The sequence below is a fragment of the Sceloporus occidentalis genome, unplaced genomic scaffold (assembly GCF_023333645.1).
Source record: "Sceloporus occidentalis isolate IW3139 unplaced genomic scaffold, rSceOcc1.0.p SCAF_9, whole genome shotgun sequence".
Classification (NCBI taxonomy): domain Eukaryota; kingdom Metazoa; phylum Chordata; class Lepidosauria; order Squamata; family Phrynosomatidae; genus Sceloporus; species Sceloporus occidentalis.
The window spans coordinates 8,907,446-8,927,755 of NW_028316989.1; the positions used below are offsets into that span (position 1 = coordinate 8,907,446).

The following is a 20,310-nucleotide window of genomic DNA, read 5'->3' on the forward strand; positions in this document are numbered from 1 at the left end:
TGAAGTGGAAATAGCAAACAAGCAGAACACTTTGCTAACGTCTGTTACTTTTTGCCTACATGCAGCGGGTGGCTCCAAATATTTCCACCCCGTCTACTTTTCTTCTTTAATTTAATTTATGGTCTCTATGAACGGAGTTAGGACACTGGGATGGAAGGAGATACATTTACTTGAAAGATGTTAATTAGAACATTTACATAACCATACTATATTTTTCAGTACTTCTTCTGAAAAATTATAAACTCTCAACAACGCAAGAGAGGGAGAGAGGATGCTCTGAGCTGGAACTGGTGGCAATTCTCTCCTTCCTTGGAGGTCTTTAAACAGAGGCTGGATGGCCATCTGCCGGGGATGCTTTGATTGAGAGTTCCTGCATGGCAGAATGGGGTTGGACTGGTTGGCCCTTGGCATCTCTTCTGACTCAATGTTTCTGTGACTCTATGACCTGTCGATCTTGCAGTTGTCTGAGTCAGCATCTTAACCAATGAGCCACTGCGTCTGCTAGATTCACCTTAGGGGATCTATAAGTTGAAAATGACTTGACGACATGCAACCAAAACATGAATGCATCAATACATATCATAATGACAAGACATTTGTTGTAAATATATGCTTTTTGTGCTTTATTTTTTAAAAATTTAAAATCAATTGTAGTACTGCTGTGAATCTGTTAAACAAGTTTCTCCCAAGTGCAGACATTAATCTCTGTTCATTTCTCTTTCTGATGCTCTTTCTTCAGAGGGGCTTTTTCAGTTGTGCGACGATGTGTCAAACTCTGCACTGGACATGAATATGCAGCAAAGATTATCAACACTAAGAAGCTCTCAGCAAGAGGTAGGATCCATTTTCTCTGTGTAATAGACCGAACTTTTAAATCTTCTATTACAGGCCATTTCTCTGATAGCAGCCCACTTGCTTATGACAAGCACTTGTTGGATCAATCAAGAGAGAAACAGACTATTGCACTGTTCAAATGCCAAGAATTATGAGAGAATAGGTAGGACAGTTATTGTGAAAGACACACGGCTAATATAACTTGTGAGTGCAGTAATCATTAGAAATTGAAAGGAAGACATGGAAGAGCTTTAAGAAATAAGTGTTCTCTCACTTTATGGTATTTCTAGGACAAACTTACAAACTTTCTTTATTGTAACCATAGTCACTAGGAGAGTTTACTCACTTTTCTATGGCCAGCCCTACCATTAGATATAGCAAGGTGAGCAAATGCAATGATTGCAAGTTGTTTAACATCTCCAGCTGTTACTCTGTCAGAGAACAAAGTTTGTGTAGAAGAAAACTGCCATGCTCCCCGCTCTCCATCCCAGCTAGACTCCTCTTTAAGTTATAGTGGAGGACACTATTTCATTACCAGTGTTGAGTAAGATTCAACAATCAGTCCCTCTGGGTTCTGTATGCGAAATGGGGCACCATCTTTGCCTCGGGTGCCAAACAATCTTAGGCTAGCCTTACATTTCTCAGGTATTGCTTTTGTCCTTGGAGTCTTGAAATTTATAATAAAATGAAAGGATAGGATATTTAGACTTTATAGACTGGAACGAGCAGATGATGAGGGGAAGTTATGTGTGGAAGGATATATCTAGGGGAGTAATGAAGACAAAGTGAAAGAAACTGAGTTTGCTGAAGCAGCATAACTGGAAATGATTAACCCAGACCTTGTTTGATAGTAGAGTTGGATAAGAGGTGAGGTTGGGACCCATTAAGCCACGAAAGTCCTAGTTTTAGAAAGCCTCTAAAGCATCAGTGAAGCACCTCTCAGTGAATTGTCAAGCTACTGCTTAAAAAGAACTCTGGATATGATGATATAGGTATAGCCTTACTGTCAATTTGATTATTAAAATAGGATTGACGGTTGCTTTTTAGACAAGGTGGTATGTTTAAAATGTTTTTATCCATGCAGATTCTGGTGTTGTGCCAAGTTAATTATGTTTTATATTTGTTTTTGGATACACAAATTGGGCTACTGCAACGGTCAGTTTAGAACAGATGTTCTCTTTTAGCAAAATGTGCACATTGGGCCCAAACAGACAGGCCAAAATAAAGAGGCTTCGGGTCACTTTGGAGGTATGCTGTTTAATGGCACACACATCTTAAGAGGCTGGAAGCTGCGCCAAAGCCATGTTCCAGTCCTAAGGACTGGAGTGCAGCTTTGGCGCAGCTTCTGGCCTCTTAGGATCCATGCATCATTGAAACAACATACCTCCAAAGTGACACGAAGCAGCTTTATTTTGGCCTGTATGTATGGGCCCATAGTCTTGCAATTAGAAGAGCTGCAAAGTAGTGGATGAATCATGAATTGGCTTATAATTAGGAAAGTTAAAGCTTGTTTTGCAAGTTTCATTACTTGTTTTCTAAACTTCAAGACCTACCTTGAACTGAGTCAAACCATTGGTCAATCCAGCTCAAAACTGAATTCAGAGGTAGACATCATGGCAGATCTCCAGAATGTCAAATAGAGACCTAGCTGGAGATGCTGGAGAACTGAGCCTAGAGTTTATATACAAAGCGTGTGCTGCGCATCATCTAAGTGGTGGGAAGTTACAGCTTCAGTTTTGAGCACACTTACATAGGCCTGTTACAGACAGCCAAAATAAAGCTGCTTCGAGTCACAGTGGAGGTATGGTGTTTCAATGATGCATGCGTCCTAAGAGTCCAGAAGTCGCACCAAAGCCACGCTCCAGCCCTAAGGACTGGAGCGTGGCTTTGGTGCGGCTTCTGGACTCTTAAGATGCATGCATCATTGAAACACCATACCTCCACTGTGACTCGAAGCAGCTTTATTTTGGCTGTCTGTAACAGGCCATAGTTCCATTTGGTAGAACTCATTTCCAAGTTGCATATTTACTAATCTCCACATCTGAAAGCACTCACTTCTTGGAACTCTCCAATTAATTCCTTGACTCACAAGAAATGGTTAGCATCACTTAATCACATATACTGCATAGGTTACAATTCTCCTGTTAATTTTTGGTACATAATGACTCATATTACTGCTTGAGAACCAAAATACAAATTGAATATCCCTTATCCAAAATGTTTGGGACCAGAAGTTTTGGGGATTTTGGAATATTTGTATATATACATAATGATGTATCTTGGAGATGAGGCCCAAGTCTAAGCACAAAACCTTTACACTACATTTTCAGCAATATTAAATACGGGATTTAACCAACCATGGAATGAAAATGTATTAACATTTGAAGAAAAAACAACAACAGCTGGGTTGGGAGGAGAGGGAGAAAGTCCATTTGTGCCTCCCATAGTCATGCTTCCTGTGTGGTCTTTGGGAGTCTTGCCTCATTTTGGTCTGGAGATAAATTGTAAGCAGTGGCTATGCAGAGTAACCTAATTGCTAATTGGATTAATGGGGTTTAGATGCAGGGGAGAGATTGTGACTAAGATTACTGAATTTAAAGAGGAGATGATTAGAAAGTGACAGGGCTGAAACATTTAAAAGGATCTCAAGGTTATTATTGGGCTAAACTCTGTGTGAGACCCGGAGACTGGCAGGGGTTAAGTCAATGAAGCATACAGTGCTTCTAAGTAGCATTTAAAGAAAGGTATTATAGCCAGAGTAGAGAATAGCTTTAATAGGCTGACAAGATAAGGTGCTGGAGTCAAGTAGTGTCAATGCACTTAAGCTAAAGTGGGACGAGGATGTTGGCAGTGGAGTTTGTAAAATAGTCAGTCACACAGCGTTGCTCAGGGTTGGAGGGGATGTGAAGAGGGCCAAAGATTGTCATTCTCTTCTTCTTCTCCTTCTCCTTCCTTCCTTCCTTCCTTCCTTCCTTCTTTGCTTCCTTCCTTCCTTTCCCCCTTGGTCAAGGAATATGTGTGGTCTTCTGGAACAATATAATACACAGTCACTTTGACTACAAACCAGTCTCCAGGCAGCTTTTTGGACCATAATAATGCTTTTGGACCATAAGAAACCTGCAGCAGGCCTTGGTTATGGACCCTCCCAGAGAACTAGATGGTCATGTTAGCCCTGTTGTTCTGGATTTCAGCTGTATTCTGCTGCTAGGTTTAAATATTTTATATCATTCTCTTTGTATGAGTGGCCTTGAGAGAGCTTTTCTGCTTCCAAGGGAGGCCTTGTAGGCCTCAAATACACTTGTATGTAGGATAAACCTGAGATCTAGCAGGGGAGAAGAGGGCTTCTGAGAAGTGACTACATATAGTTTGGAACATGACAAGTGCATAAGGATAGGATAATCACAATTTAAAAACACTAAAATGCAATAGGATAAAAATTGGGGGAAATTGGGCGGATAGAGAGACATTGATCATGATTGAGTCATATTCATATGCGTATTAGGGGCCTTCTTAAAGGCTGTAAGAGTGGAAATGTGGATCTCCTCCAGCAAGTCGTTCCATAACTTCAGAGCAGCAGTGGAGAAGGCCCTCTGGGTAACTGAAATTAGCCTGGATTTAGTGTTTACATCCCTTGAAACTGTTTCTGTACCATTATTGCTTTAGATGGTAGGTGGCATTTATGCTCATGTCTCATGTCTGATGCCTCGCATTTCACTTACTGTTCCATAAACTTTGACACGTTTGCAGTGATACTCCTACCTCGTCTTTTGTAGTTTGTCAGTGTCCCACTTGTGTGAGTCACAGAAGGAGGAGGACAGGTTGCATACCTGTAACTGTAGTTCTTTGAGTACTCCTCTGTGAACTCACACAGCTTCACCCATCTATCTCCCCTTGTTATATCCTGTCTGCCTTATGGATTGATGCTTCAATGTCCAAAGAACGGGTGGGAAGGCCCCTATATAGGTCTGCCTATAGGTCTGGTGGTGTCTACTGCCAAAATGCTTCACAGATGACCACTTGAAGAACTACAGTTATAGGTATGCAACTATCTCCCCTTAAAGTTTCTTTGTTTGTGTATAGCAAGATTAATAGCATTTTAGACTTTTAAAAAACTGGCATTTTGTGTCCTTAGGAAAGTCTAGTGCAACAGATTAATGTTAACAGCCTCCTGCTGTATCTGCTGTCATGTCTGGATGCAGATTCAACTGAGAAGCCAACCCCTGTCCACCAACAACCTTTTATATTATATTTTAATTGCTATGAGCCACTTTGGCAGTCAATGTTCAGCTGAAAAGCTGGATTAAAATAGAGCAAATAATGCTGTCCAATAAGAACTGACACAACTCAACTATACACAGTAGTGCAATGAATGAAAGGGTATTTGTAGAAATTGGACTTCTGTGTTAGAGAGATTGAAAAATAAAAATAAGTATGGATAGTTATGGTATGTGTGTGAGTGCTGGACATTTTGCCATAGTTTTGGATATTTTCCCAACACCTTGCCATTTGGATGCCTGTGCAGACTTAAATCCTGATGTGTTCTACTTTGCAATACTGTGGTCCATTACAAACAGGCACCCTAGTACATGACGAGCGCATACTAGGGTTAGAAAGGGGCGTCACTTCTTGACACCCCTAACCCTAGTACGGACCCAGTCCATACAAAATGGCGGCGCCCTATACAGATGGGCACTGCCATGACTACGTCACCACCGTGCTGCCTCCAAACGAGGCGGCGCGGTTGTGAAGTTGTCACGCTGCACAAGGGCGCCTAGAGCACCCTTTCCACAACAGTTTGCGTTGCTGGTGCAGTCTTTAGATGGCTGCACCGGCGACGCAAGGGAGAAAGGGGCCGAGCGGCCCTTTCTCCTCCTCCCCGTCGAGTGCCCTTGGGGCATGAAGCCCCAAAGACACCCCTTTCCAGGCCCCGGGGAAACGGCCTTTTGCCGCTTCCCCGCGGCCTGGAAAGCAGCGGATTGGGGCCTCAGAGGCTGCCGTTGTGGCAGCTGAGCCCCGATACAGCGGGGAAAGGGCTGGTTACAGGCTGCCCCAAACGGGCGGTCTGTAACCCGCCTGTGTGTCCTTATTTGGTGTAAACTCCACTCAGTTCAGTGGGGCTTACTTCTGAGTAAAGAACAGTTCAGGCGTTTCAACCTATTATTTTCTAGGCCTCTCATTAGTATTTGTTTTTCACTCCCACCCTGTACTCCAAACTGCTGAGTGTTGACATCTGCAGCTGGTGTTGGCATACAGAGAACTCTCAAAATGCTGAGAACAGGGGAAATTAAGCTTCAGGTTGGATTAAAAAAAATAAGATAACATTTATTCTGTTTGTTTTTGCTTTCATATTCTATTCTTCAAAATATCTTACACCAAATCAGGCAAAATTTTTTGTCTATATGGATGCTGTTAAGATGTTGGTCAGATGAGCAAGTGGTTGAGAAACTGGTAACACCTTATACAAGACTGGTTTGGCACCCTAAGTTTATATGCGCTCTGTATATTATGTTTATGTCTAAGTTCATATGCACTCTATATTTGTGCCCTATTTTTAAAAATGTCCAGATGTTGTCCCAATTTTGCTTTTGATCCTCAGGACAAATTGAGTATATATCAATATGGTAAACGTCAGTCAGAAGCTTTAACTGAATAAGAACAATATCGAACACACATGTGCGCGCACACACAAACACACTGTTCCTATTCTTATCAGAGAGAGGATTCCCAATGGAGATGACTTGCGACTGCAAACTCCAAAGTAATGGAAACTTTACAGAATTTCAAAAAATCCTCCTCTCCAATAAACTGAAGTATAGAAAAAAAATAGAAAGCATTGCAATTAATCTGAATGCAAGATGTTTGCAAGTTTGATATTAATTATGCTTACCTGGAAGCAATTTTATCAGTACACTTTCTAAGTATATGTACTTGAGGCTGCAGCAGGCTCTTGTATTTGAAATTAGGATCTCAGTAGGAGACTTCACAGCTGAGTGATACTTTGCATGTAGAAGGTCCTAGGTTCAGTCACCAGCATACTCATTGAAATGGCCATGTAGCATATACCAATATGATGGTGATGGAAAGGACTTTCCCTAGAGAACTGCTACTAGTCAGACAAGGTGAAACAGATGAACAAATAGTATGATCCTGTATAAGGCTCCAGCCCACGTCTCCATTTTCCAAATAGTGTTTAAATCGGTGATGGGGAATATATGCTTCTCCAGATGCTAATGGACTGCAACTAGGAACATGGGAAGCTGATTTCTATTCAGTCAAATGACTGGTATGTTTAGTCCAGAATTGTAAACTTTAGATAGAGTTCTTTCCTAGCTGTACTTAGATACCCCTGGCAATCCCTGGTAGTTTCCTATCTAAAACTAATAATTTCTGACCCTGCTTAGCTTCCAAATTCATATTCATGTATTCAGGATGGTATAACAGAATCCCACTAACCCTAGCCAGCATAGTTAATGGTAAAGGATACTGGGGTGTGCAGTTAGACAACATCTGGAAGTTCAGTTGTTCCTTATCCCAGTTTCTGCACTGCATAAAATTGCTGTGAGCATATGGAGTGATTTCTGCACAAATCCTTGTCCGTAACTTAGAAAACTTACTTTTTTTGAGTGCCATCCCTAGAATTGTTGTTCGTCTGTCAGCAATTGAAAACTTTCCTTTTCCAACAGTCTTATAGGAATTGACTGCAATGGGTTTTTAATGGTGCACTGTCTTTTTATCTTCTGTTCTTAACTGGTTTGACTGTAGATTCATCAGAAACTGGATTAGCTCTGCCTTGATGACTTTTCGTTTGACCATAAGTATTATACATTTAACACAGTCTCATGTAGGAGTTAATAACAAACCATGGGAAGCAGCTGTACAGCAGGGCATGACTCACATTCAGTTGTCTGCTTTTGCTTTTGCTTATTTCTTTTTTAGTAATCTTATATAAAAGAGTCACATAATTTAGAGAGTTATTTTCATGAGCTGACATTATGTTCATTACAAAAGGCCCTCGACGCATTCGGATTTCAAACACCTTCTCAATATTTAGCTGCCCATTGCTCAGAAATTATGTACGAATTAAAGTATCTGTGAACGTGATCCAGCAAGCAATGGAAAATCTTTAACTATTGGTTCTTTTAGGAGGAAGGCTTTGGATGGTCCGGAGTGTGGGCTACCAGATCTAAAGAAAAAATGATTTTATGTTGGTTTTGAACCTTCATTAAAATTATTTAATTATTTACTATGGTGCTAGTGGAAGTTGTTTTGTTGGAAGAATCGTGACTTTGAGTTCAGCAGTAAACTATCCCAAGGGACTGGAAATATTCTCCCATTTTATAATGTAGCGCACCTTGAGCTCCCTTGTGAAATTTGTTGTGTGGCTTCAACTTATTTCTGATGTTTGGCGACCCTGAGCTGAGCTTATCATAGGTTTTTCCGGGGCTGAGAGCGTGCCACTACTGCAGTTTATTTTGTTATAATGGGAATTAAATTTGGTTTAAAAAAAAATAAATTGTGTGAGTTTAGATTTTTTTAAAAAGAATAAAATTATTTCTTTGATTATTTTGTAAAGCTTTTCATTTTTTAAAAAAAATCTAAAGGAGTTTATTATGGAAGCACATGAAATAAAATCAACTGCTACAATAATGACACAACTAAAATCAAATATATAGCAGGAGCCCATAGGGCATAAGGAGGTGTCTCGGAGAATGCATACACATTCTCAGCCAGGCAACATGTAGTCAGGCTTCATCTTCAGGACCTTGGACAGATCCAAGTAAGATCTGGAATGCAAAAGTTACTAGCTGGGGAGTCTGGGAGCTATAGTCCAAGAAATGACATTTCCAAGTTCAGCATCAAGAATGATGGTTTCTTTAGGTGCAAGGCATACTGACTCTAAGGCCCCATACAGGCAGGCCAAAATAAAGGTGCTTCAGGTCACTTTGGAGGTATGCTATTTAAATGATGCATGTGTCCTAAGAGTCCAGAAGCCATGCCAAAGCCACACTCCAGTCCTAAGGAATAGAACGCAGCTTTGGCGCAGCTTCTGGACTCTTAAGACACATGCATCATTTAAACAGCATACCTCCAAAGTGACCCGAAGCAGCTTTATGTGGGCCTGTCTGGATGGGGCCTAAGATTCTGACTTTGAGTTTGTGGCCCAAGGAACTTCTGGTTTTGTTTCAGGGCCTGGAGACGGGGAATTATTTCAGTAAAGTTTGGAATGGCGATAAACTTAAGTTCATAACTCAGATGTGAAACACTGTTGGGCACCTGATCTAGCAGCTCTATTACTGCTTGAAGAGGCAACAAAACTTGTGTTACAAAAGGAAGTGACATCCTCATACTGGTAATTTATCCTGACTAAAGAAAATTATTAGATTATTAGATTAGATTATTAATCAAATTGTTAATTCAGTCAGTCAGTTAACATTAGATTTCTGCCCAGCCCATTGCTATCTGCAAGGAGCTGTTTGCATCTTTCCCTTAAATCAATAAAAATCTGTGGTTAATTTTGTTCCTACATAAAATGTCCTCAGCTCTCCTCTACAAATTCTACCATATTTCTAAGTGTTTATCTTAATTTTCCCCTCTTTTCCTTTACTTGTCATAGAACTTTAACATGATGTGTCAGCTTTTCTCTTAGTAACGGTACAGATTTTATTTTGGGCATTTGGAGATATTTATAAATCTGTTGATTCCAGATTGACAGATTTATACCTGCAAGCTGCACAAAATCAGAAGTGAGCTGTAAGTTGCATTGTAACATTAAATTTCCTCCCCAAAGTGGGGGGAGGAATAGTCAAAGCAGAAAGAAAGCATATCACTGGGTAGTAATAATAAAAATATTGCGTGAGGTCCTACATGTCCTTAGACTGAATACTGAGGGCATCTTTTTAACACAAAGAAGATACAATACAGAGCATTGCCTTTGAAGGTAACAACGATTGTTATCCCGAAAAGGGCATGGATTAAATATGCCACCGCTCCCATTCTGCATCTCTTCCAAAGTGGGGAAAGTATATTTTCAGATATTTTGAATCACAACCGTTGTAAGCCCTTGACTGTGATAACTGTTGGTGGGAGATGCAGTCTGACACTATCTGGAGTGCTATACATACTTCATCTGACTTTATGCTTGAATATTCAAACCATAAACCTTCAGGACTCTTACTGCTGTGTCTAAACTATTTATGAGTTGTGACCATTTGGCAGCCTGTTTTTATAGTTTTCCATAGTTTGCCGTTTGTAAATTTTTAATGCCCCTTACACTGAGTTCCTAAAGGCAAGGAGCACATAGATGGGATTGAACTTCCCTTTGCCTTGGGCTGTGTAGGATTGAGAGGGATTTCGATCCAGCATAACTTTGTTGGCTTCCTCCCTTCCTCCCCATTGCCATACCACCAACATACCTCATTTTGCCTTTCAATGAAGAAGGATCTGAGATTAGTTCCATAGTAGTTCTAATATCGAAAGAGAGCCACCATAAAATTGTCCATGGTGACAGGGAGGGATTTGGAGGGAGACGTCCATTCCCAAATTGGAGTGTCATTTGCAACCTGAAATGAAGTGACTTCTGATTCTTCTGATGGCCCCTGAGGTGCATTCCTTCAGTCCATAATATTGCACCTTAAATTGTAATCTTATGCTTTAAAAAACAAAACACTTGTCCATTTCAAATGTGTATATGATGGTGGGGCCCTTGTCAATGAAGTTCAGTTTATAGTATTTTTAAATTAATGAATTAACAGGATTACTAGGAATCCTGCCTCAAGAGCGAAAGGTGATGTGGGCAAAGGTAAATCACCACCATGTTTCTCCTCTCTTGTGATAGTTTCCAAATGGGTAGCTGTATTTGTATTTGTTGATTACAGTAAACACATGAAAAAGGGTCATGTAGCGATTTTAAAAACTAAAAGACATGCTGTGAGACAGTCTCTTGTGGGGCAGAGCCCGCTTCAACAACTGTACGACATGGCATTGCCATTTCACTTTTATATATGCACGGAAACATGGCATGCATCAGCGGAAGTCAAGCATCAGTTACTCAAGATTACAGTGGGAATTTCCTGCACTCCACTTGCATTCACAGTGACAGGAGATAAAAAGGCCATTCTTGGAATAGGCATGGAATTTTCTGCCTTCCTCCCCATAAAGAAATAGAAATTAACATTTTGTGCCTTCTGACACAATTACAGTTTGCTGCCTCTACCTTACACTGATGTAGCTCCTTCCGAACTTGGCAGACTATATTTAGTGCAAGCAGACAGATCTTCCTGTATAGAGTTCACCATAATGTCCTTAAGCACAAATGTATTAGTACGGGGGGATACATAACTGATCTAATTAAGAAGTAGTGCATGCCGTCATTAACTCTCTGTTGACATACTGAGTGAATGGAGATTGCAAACTACTTTAAAAGGAAAATTGTCTGTGATGCAGAATTATACAGTTCCATTAACGACAAAGTAAAACCTTGTCGTCTCTGGAGATTTTATTCTTTAATAATGACATAATGCAAGGTGCTGTCTGTGCCATGACAGTAGGGCATCTGGACTGTATTGTTGTTTTTCTTATATAGATCTCACATCTACAGTCAGCCCTCCACATTTCTGATTTTGACTTTTGTGGATTTGATTATTTACAGATTTGATTCATATGTTCTCTCTAGGAATTTCTAGGTCCTCCAATGTGATTCTATTGTCAGCTTCTGCTAAAGGTGATGCTGGAAGAACCAGAGATCCCTAGAGAGAGCAGTTCTCTAGGCATTTGTAGGGCCTCCAGCATAATTTCATGGTCAACCTCTGGCAAATCTTGAACATAGAATTGCCCTGGAGGACCTAAACATTCCTAGAGAGTTGTTCTCTGAGATTAAAAAAATAGTCTTTTTAATTTGTGGTTTTTCCACTCTCATGTGGGTCCTGTGCCCCTAACCCCAGTGAATGTGGAGGGTTCAGTGTATATGGAAACATATCTCATATATACTATAATGCACGACAAATGCGCATGGTGGTGCTTTTGAACAATAAGAAACTATTAATATTTTTAGTCTTGATAAATGGTTTTATGTCAAATACTTTACATCCGGCCTCCCCATTAAATTATTTGTAAACTGGCTGACCCAAAAGAAAAAAAAATGGCATTTTAAAACCAATATATGGAGCAAGCCTTCACTCGGGTCAGGAATAGTGTTTTTCTTGCAGATGTTCCCAAGTTTATCTCTAGTTAAAGGAGACAGGTAGCAAGCAATGAGAAAGAAGTGAGAAAAACCTTGGCTCAAGAATCCAGGAGATCTATTGCCAGTGAGAGTAATTGTTCTTGTTATGCGCATTCAAGTTGTTACTTACGGTGACCTTAAGGCGGACCTTACTATAGGGGTTTCTTGGAAATATTTGTTCAGTGAGGATATACCATTGACTTCTTCTAAGGCACAGATAGTGTAACTTGCCTACAGTCACTCCATGAATTGTTGTGGTTGAATAAGGATTCTTAGTCCAACATTCAAACCACTACACTACTCTTAGAGAGTCGAGAGGATTATTAAATAAAACTATTATGATTACGCTTAAAGTAAGTCATGCTGTGACTTGTTAGTTGGCACTCCAAAAGAAAGACATTATATTACTCATTAGTAATTGGTTACTTTTTATTTATTTTTATTTTTCAGAAAATTGTGTGGGTTTTTTAATATATTGTTTTTTAAAAAGTAATAAAATACAAAAATGACTCCACGTTACCCAAAATAATACAACCCCCCCTCCCCCCCGCCAGAGTAAAGGTAGTGAACAAATGTTAGATGCACCAAAAATGGCATAAGCATTGTCACTGAGGGATAAAGGTTTGCTCACTGTTATAGTCCTCAGTAACACATTAACATTAACATGAAAAAATAACTCACCAGTATTAAAGTACCCTATGGTAGGGTCCGCTTTAGGGTCACCATAAGTCAGAAACCGAAAAATAAGTCAGAAACTGCAAAAGACTAATAAAAAATTGAACACTTCCCCATAACATGTTGCAAGTAACATCATTCTACTGTGTGACTTCTAAATTCAGTTCCTGCCCTCTCTTTTGGATTTGTTTAAAAATCTCTCATATTTAGTACCATTCTATATGGACATTTATGTTCCAACGTTGCAAATGGGGGTCCTTGCTGGAGTTTATTAGGTTGGGAACAATAGGGGGGCTGTTCACCTCAAGGCATCATCGCAGCTGCCTTGTTGCTTAACCTCCTTGCATTAAGCATCTGCCTCTGTTTGAATGTGTGAACTTCCACAGTGTGTTTCCATGGAGATTTGTTCTAGTTGACTGTGTGACCGCTTCCTGCTGCTTCCTTGTGCCCCCCCTTTTTTTGGATTACATTTCCTCCATACTGCTGCTTGCCTTTTTAGCCCCCTTTACCTTTACTGTTGCTTGCTGCCAGCCATTTCTGTGTTTGGGGAACAGCTGCCATGTGCATCCGCCCAACACAAAGGCATCTGGCAAAGAACCCCGTCCAGATCAGCCATGCAACGTGAGAACCTCTTGAAATGTATTCGTTGAAGCCAGTAGAATTCCATTTTGAAAATCCTTAATAATAATAATAATAATAATAATAATAATAATAATAATAATAGTTTTTGTGGGGGTTTTGGGATTATGTGGCCATGTCCTAGAAAAGTTTATTCCTGACATATTTACAGCATGTTTATATGCTAACAGCGGCTAGGCTGACATCTGCTAAATATTGGAAGGTGAAGAAAGACATTCAGATAGAGGAGTGGCAAATAAAACTTTTCGATATGATGGAGATGGATATACTATCTCAACAAATTAATGGACAGAAAAAAGAAACTATAATGGAACATTGGGAAAAAACATACAATTATTTAAAAGAAATAATGGGAAAATACAATAACTATAAGTATTATAATAATAATAAATAATAAAACTTTTATTTATATCCCACTTTTCTATGACAAGACAATCAAAGTGGCTTACAACATTATGGAAGTATTACAATGGAAAATAAACATTAAGATACAATGACAACATTTTATAATTTAAAACCCTTAGCGAAAACGATGGTAAAGCTCATTAGTTCTCATTAGATTTCTCATTAGTAGGGTTACCATGGGTCAAGATTGATCGATGCGAGAGCAATTAACAACAACAACAAAATTGCATGTCTCCCATCCTCCAACACTTATTTATTTATTTATTGCAGTTCTATCCCACCTTTCTTCCAAAGTGAGATCCAAGGAGGCTTACAATAATTTCAGAAAGATCCAACGTAAACATTGATTTTAAAACGTTAAAGGGGAATTAAACATGAGCAATATTTAAAAACATGATTGTGTGTACGTGTGCATGGTGTGTGCCTTCAAGTGATCTTCATCACACGGTGACCTGAAGGGTTTTCTTTGCACATTTCTTCGGAGGGAGTTTGCAGTTGCCATCCTCTGAGGCTGAGAAAGTGTCACCTGCCCAAGGGCACCCAGTGGGTGGGTTTTCAGGGCAAAGCAGGGACTTGAACCCTGATCTCCAGGATTGTAGTCCAACGCTCAAACCACTACACCAAGTTAGCTAAAGCACTAAAAACCCTTAAACACATTTAAAACATAGTTTCAATTATAATAAATATATATACGCACACATACACACACAGCACACTACTTCGCTCAAAAACCATGTGATTCCTGCCTGTATATTGACAGCTTTGGCACTGTATTTCCATGAGAAATTCCAGGCTTCTTATTCATGCTCTGGTTGTAGTTGTTCGGCAGGCCCAGACTCTGAGCATTACTGTTGGAGGAAAGTGCTCAGATTATGATTCTGTTGCAAAGCACTAAGGCTGCCTTTTGTTTTGGTGTCTCATAATGGATACTTGTTTGTCTTGCCCCTCGCTCTTCGTCTTGTGCATCCCCACTTCTTCCTCCACCCTCCTCCCTTGCATTCAAAGCAAAATGTTCTTCCCCTGGTTCTGCCGCTGTGCTAATAAGTGTCCTGTATGGCATGATGGGATTAGCATACAGCTGGGTTAATAGAGGACACTCTGAGCCACTGCAATGCAGGTAGATTGGAGCATGCTCAGTTGCACTGCTCCACTCCTCTGCCAGCAAGAACATAGCTCTACATGTTTGACTGACAGCCCTGAGCCTTGGAAGAGTCGCCTGCTTTTGGCCTGTCTTGAGCAGCAATTGGCTCCAAAGCCTGCCTGTCAGCCATCCAGCCCGTGTTTTACTGGACATTTAATTTGTGTGAGCAGCACAGGGGTTCCCTAGACTCCAGCTAGACTCTCTCTTCCAAATAATGCCAGGCAGGGATGAAGGGAGGGAAGCAACAGCAGGGGATTCAGGGATTTCTCTTTGATTCCCGCACGGCTTGCTAGTCTTTATGAGAAGAAACAGAAGGGCGGTACGGTTAAGTTTCCTTCTGCCTTGAACAGTACAGAGTTAGCAAAGGACATCCGAATGATAACCCTCCTGGCAAATATTGCCAGCACAGAACAGTTCTATCTGAGATTATTCTTTTTTTGTGGAGGATAAATTTGCTTGAATGACAAATTACTGCTTTCACCTCCTGACTGGACCAGGAGAGCTACTTTATGGATAGAAAATTTATCCCAGGGGACATAAGTTGTAGAGTTTCTAGACATTGCAGGAGCCAGGAGGGGAGACATACGTTAATGCAAGACTCACTCCCTTCTTTGGATGAAAAGCAGAGGATTAAGACAGCGGGTGTCCTAGAAAGTGTGTGCATTGTAAATGGTGCAAGTCCTTGATACCATACAGAACATCCAAATGCTTAATACCACCAAGCAGGTACTAGTAAGAGGGCTTTCTGTGAGTCCCAATACTGCATATCAATGAATATCAATGTGCGTGCTGAAGGGGAAGTAGGTGGGATACCATAACTCTTCCAAAGTGGGTGTTGGATCCTCTTTCAGTTGGCAGTCTCTGCTCATTCTTTGTGCACCTAAGAATGAGTCTCTCTCTCTCTCTCTCTCTCTCTCTCTCTCTCTCTCTCTCTCTCTCATACACACACACACACACACACACACACACACACACACACACACACCAAGCAGATGTCTTTTTGTGTACATAAAAAGGACCATGTGTCCACACATTAAGGAATCTGCTAACAGTGCTGTGGATTATGTTTCCAGTGCTTTAACCTTCCTGTCTACATCACATCTGTAGTGGCCCTGCAGATGTTGCACTGCCTGACAGAGAGCCTGGAGTGAGATAGTGCAGTTACTTTGTGTATGCCCATGTGTCTTCAAGTCAGCTGTCAGCTTATGGCAGCCCTATGAATTTCATAAAGTTTTCTTAGGCATGGAATACTTCGAGGTGATTTTGCCAGTTCCTCCTTCTGAAACCGAACCTGGTATTTGTTGGCAAGGTCTGGGGGCCAAGTGAAAGGAGTCTGGAGTCAGATGTCGGAGCTTGGAGATACTTCTATTGAATATGGAAGACTGTCCTTTTTAAAATTTGCTTTCACATGTTTGCAACTGATCTTTAAAAAACATTTGAGTGCTACATATTTTTTCCTTCTTCTTTTCCACTATACCAAAAATTAGTTGTTTCACGTTGCTGCCTTCTGAGAAATAATTTCACAGTTTCTAGAAATGGCCTACATTTTTTGTACCTAGATATAGAATACTGAACTTACTTTGTTGAGATGGGTGTTTTCAAAACTAGCTGATTATCTTTACTGTGCATTCTGGATATTGTTCGATAGTCTGCCTGGTTCTTTCCATTGACATCAAAACTACTTCATTCTGGAAGCATTAGACCTGGTTTGTCTGTGAACAGTTGGACTCAAGTGGCAGCTTCCCTCTGGGGTTGACTGAGCCCTGTAGTCTAAATGTGAAGAGGGGAAGGATGGAAGAGCTAAGAAAGAAGGGTCAGTTATTGCAAGGCTTTTGTACTACAGTTGGCTGTCGGCCTTGCAGATCCTAATAGACCTTGGTCTGCTATTTCTGTGAGTAGCAGCTGGCACATAGATTGCTACAGTTCCTTCCAGATGAGAAGAACTAAAACAAAAAAGTCTAGAATATGGATGTGCAACTGTTGGTAGACTGGAGGCTACACTGCCGCCACCCAGGAGTCCTAAGCAGGCTGCAATTCTTGCTGTATCCATAAAGACCATGGAAGACGGTATCACCTTGTTGTGGACTTTCAGGCTTACACCTAAGAGAGGCCTTTTTTTCAAACAAGAAATAAACCAGTAGTAAATTGGAAGTCATTGTGGGGTTTGCCACTTTTGTGGTGCTTAAGAGTCCTTGGGGTGCTCAGAAATGGCTGCTTCTCCACACCTGAAGTATTTGCTGTTCTGACAGTTGTATAGAGTGAAGGGGAAAATCTTACTAATGGAGGAGGAACATAAATTTAGCAAGTAACAGGTGTTTTTTTTAACACTAGTTTTCCAAAATTCATTCTTTATACCTCTTAACAGCTAGCTCGCCTGCTGTCAGTTCCCTAGGATGGGCTCTTTTAAAAATATTGTGAGATTTTTTATTTCTATCCAAATATGAGATATTTTCTAGCATCCAAGTTATCTGTAAAAGAGACAAATATGCTAGCTCATTTTATAACCCTTTAATGGATATATTCAGATTTGAAATTTACAGTTGCTTGTATCGTATATCCATTAGAAGTCCCTTACTTTTTTCATGAAAAACCATGAGATCACAGCATGTTCTTCTGCCTCTTGCCTGTATTTGTCAAAGAGAAATCTAGTGGTGCTGTCTACACAGGGAGCCCTCCCCAGTGTTTCAGATGGATTTAGTCCATTCAACCCCTTCAAGCTGAATGTGCCGAGTTGAACCCACACATGAAATATGTGGACAAAAGCAAAGCCAAAGGTTTCCTTGTTCAAATGACTCCAGATTTAGAGTTGGTATGCAAATCCTCAGTGCCATTGTTGTTGCTGCTGTTGTTAGCTCCTTTCAAGTCTATCTCCATTCATGATGACGCTGTGAATGAGATGTCTCCAAGCTCCCCTATCCTCTTTGCTTAGGTCTTGCAGGCTCAGGTCCACAGTCTCCCTGAATCTATCCATCTGGCATATGGTCTTCCTCTCTTTCTACTTCCCTCCACCTTCCTCAGCATCATTTTCTTTTCTAACAGGTTGTGCCTTCTCAGGATGTAGCCAAAATATGATGGCCTCATCTTGGCTTCCATGGAGAGTTCTGGCTTGATGTCTTCTAGGACTCATTTGTTTGTCTTTCTGGCTGTCCATGATATGTTCAGCACTCTTCTTCAGCACCAGATCTCAAATGAATTAATTCCTATCTGCTTTCTTCACTGTCCAGCTCTCACAGCTATACATGGCAATAGGGAATACAATGGCTTGAACAATTGTAACTGTAGTGTTCAGCTGTATATCTTTACACTTTAGGATTTGGTCTAGGTCTTTCATAGCTGCCTTCCCCATTCCTAGTCTTCTTCTGATTTCTTGACTATAGTCTCTGTTCTGACCAGTGTTTGATCCAAAGTATGGGAAATCTTTAACTTTTTCGATTTCCTCGCTGTCTAGGTTGAATTTATGTAAACCCTCTGTGGTCTTTAGTTTTCTTTTTTTAATTTTAACATTGGGCCTGCCTTTACACTTTCTTTTTTGACTTTCTTTAGTGGTTGTTCCAAGTCTATGATGTTTTCTATTAGTAGTATGGTGTCGTCTGCATATCTTAGGTTGTTGATGTTTCTTCCTCCAATCTTTACTCCTTCTTCTGTGTCTAAGCCTGCTCTTCGTATGCTATTTTCTGAAAGCATAAAGTGCAACTAATTTTTTTGCATGTAGATTTCTGTCCTTTGGGGGCATGCAAGATTAATAAGTATAATGAAAACTATTCAGAATTAGTGTTTTTTCAGCATAGGGATATATAACATGGTGATTCATAAGTTGTTCATGGTTATATGTGTTCCAGATAGTGTCACAGGAGCGTGTTGTTCAAGAGTTGTGATTTTTTCCTACATTAAGTTGTAAACATGAATGCTGCTACAATATGGGATTATTCTTTTTTTAACTGAAAGTCTTTTGCTTGTTTGTATTCAAATTGCTGGTACATTTGTTCACCTTACTAGTTCCTGTAAGGACAGTATGTGCTGGCTTATGTTAAGGTGCTGTACTTATGGTTGCTGACACTGGCAACTCTCCCCATCCCCATTGTAAAAAACAGCATGCAGCTGAAAGAGCACAATTCTTGGTGTGTACCGCTAGGGATAAACAGATGCACCAATGATGTGGGATAATCTTTCTTATAAAGTTGGTATTACACCAGTGTATTTGGCTACAAATCAAAGTAGTGTTCTCATATTATGGATGGCATAACAGCCTTCTGTTCAGCTCTGTCACATATCATAAATATCAGGTTTCTTTCCTCTGTAACCAATGGATTGTCATCCAGTCTATCATTCTGAAAACACACAGTGCATTTGCATCAGAAGTATAAGATATGTGCAAGTTGTTTCATGTCTGCAAGTAAAATTAATTGCCTTGTATGTGCTTGTCAAAATAACCACATAACACCGATATGGGAGAAAGGCCACAACTTTATTAAACCATTGGTAGGGTTGGCACAAAGCATAAGGTCAGGATCTGTGCAATCAAACAACCACCCTGTTGTTTGATTATCCAAAGCCGGGTCCCTACCCGGTGCTTGGGATGACCTAGGGGCTAAGGAACACCGCTTGAGCGCAAACCATGCCTTGCGTTCCCCAATTCACAAAGCCCCTAGTCACCGGGAGGCGCACCTGCGTTCTGGCCCCCGCAATGGCCAGACGCCTTCGCTCATCGCCCCCGGGTACCTTGTGACTCCCAAACCAGAACTCCATAGCCCTGGTACCACCAACGTTCAGATCCTGGCCTATGCTGCCGAACAGTTGTGACAAAAAACCACCTGAAACAGCGGTGGGCGGGCGGGAGAAGCTCGAGGCTAGCTCCCTTCCAAGCTTGGCTCCGCTCTCCTCGGAGCCAAGCGCCGACTGAGGAGGAGAGGCCTCTGAGCAGCAATATATACTGCTCGGCCCCTCCCCTCTGCGTCCTTTGCGGGGCCCCGCCCCCAAGGCCGAGCCCACCAATGGGCAGCCTTGGAGGACCGGAAGCCCCGCACCAACAAGCCCGGCTCCCAGAGCGTCCCAGGGCCGGAAGGGCCGCCCCTTCCGGCCCCAACAGCCAATCAGGAGCCGAGGCAAGCCCCAGAGCACTCTGGGGCTTGTAGTTTTTGCCGCGCTGCAGCGGCAAAGCAGTCTGCCCCGCGATTGGGGCGACTGCATTTTGCCTTGTATGTGCTTGTCAAAATAACCACATAACACCGATATGGGAGAAAGGCCACAACTTTATTAAACCATTGGTAGGGTTGGCACAAAGCATAAGGTCAGGATCTGTGCAATCAAACAACCACCCTGTTGTTTGATTATCCAAAGCCGGGTCCCTACCCGGTGCTTGGGATGACCTAGGGGCTAAGGAACACCGCTTGAGCGCAAA

At 41.1% G+C, this 20,310-nt stretch overlaps 1 protein-coding gene across 9 annotated transcripts in view; it reads left to right on the forward strand.

The window, feature by feature from the left end:
• The window catches only part of CAMK2B (calcium/calmodulin dependent protein kinase II beta), a 170,010-nt gene that overhangs the window by 31,165 nt on the left and 118,535 nt on the right, over positions 1–20,310 (forward strand). For all 9 annotated transcript variants that reach the window (XM_089538404.1, XM_089538405.1, XM_089538406.1 and 6 more), the window contains exon 2: positions 740–834. In XM_089538404.1, the coding sequence (XP_089394530.1) occupies positions 740–834 (95 nt within the window). The remainder of the gene's footprint in view (positions 1–739; positions 835–20,310) is intronic.